This window comes from Gymnoscopelus microlampas, assembly GCF_963454915.1.
Source record: "Gymnoscopelus microlampas genome assembly, chromosome: 6".
Taxonomy (NCBI): Eukaryota; Metazoa; Chordata; class Actinopteri; order Myctophiformes; family Myctophidae; genus Gymnoscopelus; species Gymnoscopelus microlampas.
The window spans coordinates 53382020-53392470 of NC_139943.1; the positions used below are offsets into that span (position 1 = coordinate 53382020).

Consider the following 10451-nt stretch of genomic DNA (forward strand, 5'->3'; position numbering starts at 1 on the left):
GACGCATTGTGAGCTTGTAGATCGGCTATTTTCAAATGGCCGAAATGTATATACAGTAGGGCTCCATAAGTTTCCAAAAAATTGTAGTGTAGTAAAAGTACAATATTTGCCTCTGAAAAGTGGTGAAGTAGAAGTAAAAGTATTGAAAATGGGATACTCAATATTACCTAAGTAAAGTCAAAATAATGTCAAAATTGTACTTACGTATAGTACTTGAGTACATGTACTTAGTTACTTTACACCGCTGCTACTCTCTCACTCACTCTCTCTCTCTCTCTCTCTGACTCGCCCACCCAACACACACACCACATCCCTGACCACATAGGCGGCCAGCCCCTCTAGTCATCCAGGCTGATAAGGGGTTGGACAAGCTGTGCTTGAGACAAGCAGTGATAATCCAAAGACTCCCAAGAAGAAGCAGAAGTAATTGTACTTCGAGTGCTGAGCTAGTAAAGACCCAAGACTCCACTGAGCAGGTGTGGAAGTGGACCATTTCAACAAGGAGCATCATCATCAAGTCAAAGAAAACAAACTAAAGAGTGTAAGTGGGTTCTGCCAAAAAAAAAGAGAAAAGTGCCGTCCTCGATATATACCTCCGGCGACGAGTATATCTCTTAACCATGAGTACCTTTGGGTACCGAAGGGAGCTCGGGAAGTACGAGGAGGTGGACGAGGACGAGCTCCTGGCCGGCCTGTCGTCCGAGGAGCTCCAGGAGCTGGAGAGGGAGCTGGCGGACATGGACCCGGACGACAACGTCCCCATCGGCCTGAGGCAGAAGGACCAGACGGCCAAGTCGCCCACGGGCATCTACAGCAGGGAAGCTCTGCTCAAGTACTGGGACGACGAGAACAACAAACCGATAGAGGAACCGAGCCCTGGACAGGTGAGAAGGTCTGAGCTATGTTGTCAAGTGAGTGTGTGTTTACATTAAGTGGTTCTCAAACATTTTCATGTCAAGTGTTTTCCACTGTTCTTCATTTTGCTGGGGACCCCCCTTGAACACCCTCAAGGACATCTGGGGTTTCCCCGAACCTCACTTTGAACTGGAAACGGAGTCTCTGGTAGGAGACTCAAAGAGTCCCGGTCATTTATTGGCGTAGGAATGCGACAAAAACAAAAATGAATTCAAAGCTTGATAGAAAATAAGTAATGTTTTTGGTTAACTACTCCTTTAACCACTTAAAACCTCTATACTTGGGCAAACATGCCCTGTGTTTCCCTGCTACACCAATTTATTTGCAGAAAATAGCCGATCTTACAAGCTCACAACGCACCACGTAGTGAGCTTGTAGAGCGGCTATTTTTGCAGATTGTTTCCCCCGGAATAGGGATGTTAAGGTTCAAACTGTGGTTAAACATGAATGCTTTTGAGTGTCCCGCATTGTGAGTGAGAATCCTCTACCTAGAGCGTCCCTATTCTGGAGTGACTTGTGAGCATTCTGCGAAAATAGCAGATCTACAAGCTTGCAACGTGTCCCAAGATGTTTTCGACGAAGACACTGAACGGAAAAAAAGGGAGCAGACCAAGTATAGAACCCCGGGGGACACCGGTCAACTGAGAATAAATTATAGGGTTTGATTGGTTGCTGTCGTTTTAATTTAAGTCCATCGCTGTGCAAAGCAATCAGTGAAAAGTGATTGCACTCAGTCACACAGAATGGAACCGTTTTGTCTTTTCGGTAGATTTGAAAAAATGCATCCAGTTTCAGCTTTAGTCAAAGTGATTTAAAGTTTGTCAACCATATACCATAAACCGGTGGTTGTCACACTTTTTCATGTCAAGGACCCCCAAATTGACACTTATTAGCCCGCGGACCCCCATTTGAAAAGATATGCCAAGGATACCCCAATAAGAGAAGATTTTTTACAGCTCTAGCAGTGATTTTCAACCATTTTAATTTCAAGGACCCCCAGTTTGACATGCATTCAGGCTACGGACCGCCATTTAATGGCATTTCTATCTCTGGGACCCCAATTTATATTGTGAAATCAATGTTAATTTAACTCTGAGAGTGTACAAATGGAACCAAATGGACCCGTTTGGTAAAAACTATCTGTCATTTAGCTGGGGCCCCCCTGGAACTCCCTCAAGGGATCCCTGGGGGTCCCCAGACCCCACTTTGAGAACCAATGCCATAAACTGGGCAACCCTGGTCAATGAAGTATACTGTATACTAAGACAGTAACAGTAAAGTACGTATTTTCACACATGGGCAGTCACTGTGCCAAACAACTAACAACAAAAATCCAAATGATAAATTCCATTCAGGTGTGTCACAGCTCAGCATGGCAGTTCACATTTACTCAGTGGAAAAACAGTCTAAAAATATGAAATGTATATGATTATGAAACCAGCTTTTTTTAGTAATGATTGCAGTGACAGTGTTGGAGAGCTATTCTCTTCATTAGAAGTCAGACAGACAGACAGACAGACAGACAGACGCAGCAGAATGTCAGGGCTTGACCTGGTTTTCCATTCTGTTGATGATACGCAGGCCACCACCACCACAGAGGAGGAGGAGAAGGAGGAGGAGGAGGGGGGCCAGCCAGATAAGAGCCACAAGGAACAGATGACACTGAGTGACAGTGACGCGGCCGAGGCCTTCAAGGACTGTGAAAAAAACAGAAAGATTTTCCAGAAGAGCAAAGTCAAAGGCAGGTCACGGGAAGACGGGAAGGAGGAGGAGGACGAGAAGAAAGACGAGTGTAAAAAGGAGGGTTTGTCAAAGACTACGAGTCCCCAAAACAAGACCACGGGTCCCCAAAATAAGACTACGGGTCCCCAAAACAAGACGACGGGTCCCCAAAACAAGACTACGGGTCCCCAAAACAAGCCTTGCAATGGGGTCTCGAAAGGCCTCACGGGAAACGCCTCCAGGAGGAACAACGCGCCAAGGACTGAAACCGCGGAGCCGGACTCGGAGCGGCCGAGCGGAAACCCCATCGTGATCGACGAGGCGCTGGAGGAGGTCCTGCGCGACGACCCGTCCCGCTGCGAGGTGAACCTCAACAACGTCGAGGACGTCTCCCAGGAGACCCTGCTCCGCTTCGCCGAGGCGCTGGGCGGCAACACGCACGTGCGCGTCTTCAGCCTGGCCAACACGCACGCCGACGACCGCGTGGCCTTCGCCGTCTCCAAGATGCTCCGCGAGAACCGCTCCGTGCGCAACCTGAACGTCGAGTCCAACTTCGTGTCGGGCCAGGGCATCCTGGCCCTGCTGGCCTCGCTGCGCCACAACGCCACCCTGGTGGAGCTGCGCTTCCACAACCAGAGGCACATCTGCGGCGGGAAGGTGGAGATGGAGATGGTGCAGCTGCTGCGGGAGAACGGCACCTTGCTCAAGCTGGGGTACCAGTTCGACCTCCCGGGTCCCCGGATGACCGCCACGAGCATCCTGACCCGCAACCAGGACCAGCAGAGACAGAGACGGCTGCAACAGCAGAAGGAGCAAGGTTGTCCGGAGGCGTCCGTCGTCGCGCCCAAAGCCCAACCCTCGGGCCCCTCGGGCGCTAATAGGACACTAAAGAAATCAGCGCAGAGTCTACAGACCGCCAAGGTGGCCGCGAATCAGAGTAAAATTAAGACTCCCCCCGTACCACCGCCGCCTCCTCCCCCCCCACCGCCGTCTGCCCAGGAACAACCGCCTTCTTCTGAAAAGAATATTCCGACGAGGAAGATTGCGGAGCGGGTCAAACAGCAGGAGGTCTCCAACAACACAAAGGGCCAATCAAGCCCCAGGAGACCCAAATCAAAGAAGGTCAAGAACGGCGCCAACGAGAAGGAGAGCGCGGACATTCTCAAAGAGCTGAAGAACTCCTTGAAGCCTTCCCTGAGGAAGAAGAGAGAGGAGCCGCCGCCGCCACGGCCCCTCGGGCCGCTGCGGCGCCCGACCCGAGACGACCTGATGGAGGCCATCCGTGGCAGTAGCATTGGGTCATTAAAAAGGGTAAGCATGTCCCGTTAGGTCATTAAAAAAAGGGTAAGCATGTACCATTAGGTCATTAAAAAAAGGTTAAGCATGTCCCGTTAGGTCATTAAAAAAAGGTTAAGCATGTCCCACTGGATAGTGATAGAAAAATAATACGCAGAGTAACTTATCGTCTCTGTCGGGTGGAAACCTCATATGTCCAAAACTGTTATACTTTTCAGGATTCAAATTAACATAAAAAGTAGCCTATCTAAAAGCTCTAAACTTTCGAGCTTGTAGATCTGTATACTTTTGATGCGTTTGTGTCCGTGTTGATTTTGAAGCATTTTGATTTAGTTTTAGTCATAGTCTTTTGAATAAAATTCCATTTAGTTTTAGTCATATTTTAGTCATCTGAAATGTTTTAGTTTTTGTCTAAAATATCACAAAATTATAATCGACTAAATCTGCAGTTGATTTAGTCGACTAAAATGTATTTTGGCGGTGCCTTGATATGGCTTTGTAATGGCTGATTTTACTCTTGGTTGCATGCTGAAAATAGCCGATCTACAAGCTCATGCGTTGTGAGCTTGTAGATCTGTTATTTTCAGAGCACAACCAAGGATAAAATTTCTGTTCTACTGGATCTCGTCCCTCACTAACATTTTAGTCTAGTTTTTATTTGTTGACGGAATTGCCAATATATTTAGTCTTAGTTTTAGTCATCGTAGCTTAGTTTTTATTTTTGTTTTTATTTAGCTTTCGTCAGTGAAAAAAGGCAGTAGACGAAATGTTTTGTCATAGTTTTGGTCGACAGAATCAACACTGGTTTGTGTGTAGAGCGTTAATTTACCAAAAAAACACAAAAAGTTACAATATGGAGATAAGAGGTTTCTGCCCGACAGCAACAGATATACAGTGCAGTGATGAATGTACACTTCACTTCTCAAAGGCCATCATCCCCGAGGGAGCGACCTGAAGCCATTACAGCACAGCCTTTGCACACTGTGAATTCCACACACCTTTAAGCTATAAACAGTGATGGAAGAAGTACTCCGATTCGTTTTTTTACTTCAGTAAAAGTAGCAATACCACCGTGTAGAAATACTCCGCATTTTTACTTGAGTAAAAGTATAAACGTTTTGGCATCAAAATATACCTAACGTACCAAATGTAAAAGTACTCCCCCAAACGTTTTACAAATGTGTCAAAATCTTTAAAGAATTGCAATGCGTTGTGAGCTTGTAGATCGGCTATTTTCAAATAGTTGCAGTGTAAAATAGGGCTTAATCGGTTAATGTAGTAATAATCTAAATCTACAAAGTAACTTGAAAAACTAAAATATGTTCATCATAATTTTGTAAAGTATCAAATTTGGCATACTCAAAGTAAAAGTACCTCAACATTTTACCTACGTACAGTTTGTGATTGATTGATTGATTGATTGAATTTTTTGCAAAAGCACAGGAAAGTACAGTTCAATACAAGGTCTGCTAAGAGGATTTTAACCCATTAAGACTGGGGACGCATCTGCGTCTCATTTTAAGATTTCTTTGGGCTATTCAAAAATAGCAGATCTACAAGCTCGTAGCGCGGCACCGAGTGCCGCGCTACGAGCTTGTAGATCTGCTATTTTTGAAAAATCGTGAAAATATTTTTTAAATATTTTTTTCCGAAAAACTGTTAGGATTTAGAATTTTCTAGAAGCGGCCTCAGGTCTTACAAGAAAGCCTATGGCATTGGGTACTTTGTTCTCAATTCATCGAAACATTTAATGACAGACACTACTATGCAAAACATCATATAAACAGTTAGAAAACTAAAACACTTTGTTACTTTCCACCATTCCTGAATAGCGATAGCAAAATAATACACACAGTTCAGGGTGTGAAGAACAAAGTGAAGTAACGTATACGCTGCAGTGATTAATGTACTCTTCACTTCCCTGAGGGAGCAACCTGCTGCCATTATAGCAGCACACACACAGCCCTTTAACACGCTGTGAATTCCACACACTTCTGCAGCTATAAATAGCCGGACATTTTCACTGTTGACTTGATAAGTGGGGTGAATGGCTGGGAGCGGAGCACTGATGCACATGCAGACAAGCCTTACCGGCCAGCTGTTGTGTGCAGCTTTAACACAACAGTAATGTATATTGATGACTGCTCATATATTCCAACCCTCCGGAGCCAGATTAAATAAGACACTGAACGAGGCTGAGGCAGCCGTGAGACGGTTTTGACTTTCACACCGAGTGGTGAGAAGAACCCAAAGCAGTAGCTACTGCTACTATATAATGCGTCATTTAACCACTTAAAACCATGTATACTTCAGTTGACCGGGGTCCCCCAGGGCTCGATCCATGGCCCACTACTTTTTACCTCTCTACCAGATCTCTTTGTCGAAAAATATCCGATCTACAAGCTCATTGCATTACAGCAACGTGTTGTGAGCTTATGAGAATGTTCAGCTATTATGACATGCCCAGAAGAATAGGGAGGCTAGGGTTCATGTGGTTAAAGGGATAGTTCACCCACAAAAAGGAAGCAAACTATGCTTAAACCTAACTTTATTCCTAAACGTAACCTCAGTAAAACTATGCCTAAACCTAACTTTATTCCTAAACATAACCTCAGTAAAACTATGTCTAAACCTAACCTTATTCCTAACCTTAACCTCAGTAAAACTATGCCTAAACCTAACTTTATTCCTAAACGTAACCTCAGTAAAACTATGTCTAAACCTAACTTTATTCCTAACCTTAACCTCAGTAAAACTATGCCTAAACCTAACCTTATTCCTAAACGTAACCTCAGTAAAACTATGCCTAAAAAAACTAACCTTGTTCCTGAAGCCGTAACCTCAGTACAACTATGCCTAACCCTAACCTTATACCTTAACCTAGGTTAGGAATAAGGTTCGACGTGGTGTCATGGTGCAGCCACATACGTGCGAATCACTGTCCAGCAGATTTGTTACTTCTAAAACGAATACAAAAATACAAGAACCGCTGGGGGGCGAGCGGTTCACAAAATAAAATGGGGGACAGTGTGTTTTTGGGGCGAGCGTTCCAGTAACCGTGGTACCAGCTTAGCTAGGCCATTGTGTTGTTGACACTACACTAGCAACTCATTCACCAATCGAGTGAAGCGAGTTTAAATAACCAGTTTTCCTATGCCGCGGAGAACATTTGTGCAAATTAGCAGATGTACAAGCTCAACGCGTCGTCGTGGCGCATTGTGAGTTCTAGTCGATCGGCTATTTTCGGGCAAAGACATTTGGTGTTGAGGGAAATACTAGAGGGCCTAGTTTAGAGCCCTGAGGGACTCCAGTCAACTAAGTATATAGGATTTAAGTGGTTAATTACAACAGCACATCTCTCAGCTCTCTGCTAGCAATGCACAAAAAGTACATTGTCCATGTATGTTTTGTACAGTCTGATAGCATCCTTAAATGATGTGCACTCAAAGTGACCCCTCTAACTAAAATGATTGCGATGCATGGAATCCCGAGCTATTTCTCTCATCGGGCCGCCTATCTTGTTATGTCTGTCTCTCTCTCTCTCTCTCTTGTTCACTTGTCCTAAAATACACTCATGCACTTATCCATCAATTAGCACAGATGGTGGATGTCATGGGTCACTTTTGTGTGTGCGTGTGTGTGTGTGTGTGTGTGTGTGTGTGTGTGTGTGTGTGTGTGTGTGTGTGTGTGTGTGTGTGTGTGTGTGTGTGTGCGTGCGTGCGTGCGTGCGTGCGTGCGTGTGGGTGTACCATCATGGTCACATGTTGCATTTAACTAAACCAGCCTCCTTTGATCTTTCAGGTGGATCCACCACAGCAACTTGAGCTAGACGTCTACCATGAATGAAAATAACAACGTCCCCAAATACCTTCACGTTATAATGTATATTTAAATTGCAGATGTGTGATGCTTATACAATGTTTTTGGACCGAAAAGAAAAATCCTCAATGATTAAATGACATTGCCTACAGTGGTATAGATGTGTTTCCGTTCAGCTATTGATGTATTTCGCTACAGTGTGTCAAATGTAAATATTGTTGTGTAGACAAATAAAGCACCAGAAGATTCAGAAACCCACAGCAAAACAAGTTCTTCAAACAGTTTCCTACTTGTCTCAGTGGTGGTGACAATGAGGCAGCATAATTGCATAATATCAGTGTGAGTTTTGACATAAACATTTCTCAGCAGACATTTTGGACAGGTGAACAACACAGCTTGAGGTAATTAGCATTAATTGTGTGTTAACTGCAGTGCCAGCATGGATGACAGCTTATGGACAGTTGACTGACTTCATGCTGTCAGAAACTCCAAAATGAAGCATCCAGAATTAACAGTCTTCAGCTGTGTTTACCTGTCAAAATGGCTGCTGTGAAAAGGGTTCTGTTGTCAGCACACTGGGTTAGTTAATACGTTCTTTGTGCACCTGCCATTTACTGTCAGTCACTTCTTCTTCTTCTTCTTCTTCTTCTTTGGTGTATCATCTTCTTAATGTCCAAATAGGTGTTGTGGAGTCGTGGTGTAGCCACATGCCAATCACTGTCCAGCAGATTTGTTACTTAAACAAAAGTAGCAAAAAAAACAATATAAAAATACTGTTAGAAATAGAATGAATGTATTCAAAATTTTACTCAAGTACGAAAGTATTGGCATGAAAATATACTTACGGTACCAAAGTAAAAAGTACTTTTCAAATAGCCCCAAGTATAAAATAGGGCTTATAACCGGGTAAGGTATGTTTTGAATCAATAATCTACATCTGAGATGTAGTGGAATAATAGAAGTTTAACATACAGTATCACAAAATGGAAATACTCAAGTAAAAGTACCTAAAAAGTACAGTACTTGAGTGAATATACCTACTTTTCACCACTGCTGTGGAATAAAGCTTTGTTCACAACCTACTTTTTTTGGGGATACCTATTTCATCCAGTTTCATTTTATATGGTCTCTGCCGAGTGGAAACCTTTTATAACCAAAACTATTACTTTTCAGCATTCAAAAACAGCCCATTGTTAGGACACTGACACAGGTCCTTAGTTAATCCATTGTTAGGACACTGACACAGGTCCTTAGTTAATCCATTGCCATGTTACTGAGAAATGCTGTTAAAATAGGACCAGATCCAAGGGGAAGGCAGCTCTGGGTTGGTTAAGCTGGACGTATACTTTGTCGTACGACATCCTCGCATGCTGAAAATGACTGACTTACAGGCTCACAATCCGTAGCAGAAGTGATGTGTTGTGAGCTTGTAGATCGGCTATTTTCGATGACGAGAGGTTATCGAAGCAGCATCGAACATGGCTACTGTATCCACCTGTTTCCTAGGCCTTGTGTTTTCCACTTCCTGTCGGATTTCATTGGATATCATTAGTCATCTGACCGGTTTCATTGGATTTCATTGGATCAAAAGACAGGAAGTGGAACACAGTGAAAAGCCTAGGAAACAGGTGGATACGGCATGGCACTCGACCCCCTTCTTTTCACACTTTCACATAAAGATACTGTATTTACAGAAAAAAGAGGGGCGGGGTGCAGAGGAGGCCACGCCCACTGGGCTCCTTCCATAGAGACACACAGGGACTACACATTTCACGCCCCCAATTGAGACAGTGCTTTGACTGCAGCTGTCAATGCAATCTCTATGAGATTAATATGAGAGTTAGCCTACTTTTAAAATGATCCTACATGAACTGGAGACGATACAGAGTTGAATAAAAATATGTTTCCAAATGTATAGAGTGTCTTTATCAACATATCTTCTTGTTTTCTCAATAGTTTGTGTTTCCCATTTAATTTGCCACTTTAACGAGTTACCCATAATGTTAACACAGCAGAGGGGAGACGGCAGACAGACAAGTTGTCGCAATTCAGTGACATCACCGTCTTTACGAGCGACGACTTTGAAGTGGGGAATTCTCATCCCAATCCCGACTGACTTTGTTCATGTCTATATTTTGAACATCTCATAGGCTTATATACATTTTCTACCTACCGCGGAGCTTCGACGGTACATGAATAAATTAAAACGTGTGGGTTTACCGCTGTTGTATTAACTTGCCTGAAACTAAGCCTGAATGTAAGTTGGAGAAATAACCCAACTAAATGGAGGAGTGACATATCCCGACATTTTCAACTACTTAGTGAATTCTCCAAGTTAGTATTAATATACATTGCAAGATGCTGTTTGGATGATTGTCCAAAATAAATAGCCTATAAAAAACGATACATGAGACACAAACATATCTGGGTATTGAAAACTTCAAGGGATGCGTCCGTGACGTATAAACCATGCGACCACTTAAACTTTAGATTTCAGATGCTAGAACTTTTGACACACTGATGGAGTATATTATAGTATATTGTGGGTTGTACAGACAGACATGTTTTTAGGTCAGTGTTCAGTGTTTCAAGGTCTATCCTTTTTTCCCCTTATTACTTTCTAATTGCCCCCCTGGCCCCACTTTGAAAACCACTGGTCTAGAGGAGCGCTTGTGTATATGTGTGTGTGTGTGTGTGTG

General features: G+C 43.6%; 1 protein-coding gene across 1 annotated transcript; it reads left to right on the plus strand.

Moving 5' to 3' along the window:
• Nucleotides 1-355: 355 nt before the first annotated feature.
• Nucleotides 356-8001, plus strand: LOC311047472 (leiomodin-2-like). The gene is made up of 3 exons (XM_084060206.1): nt 356-884; nt 2497-3948; nt 7735-8001. Exons 1-3 carry the CDS (start codon nt 621-623, stop codon nt 7777-7779), a joined length of 1761 nt encoding a protein of 586 aa, XP_083916332.1. The 5' UTR covers nt 356-620; the 3' UTR covers nt 7780-8001.
• The last annotated feature ends 2450 nt before the right edge of the window (nt 8002-10451 follow it).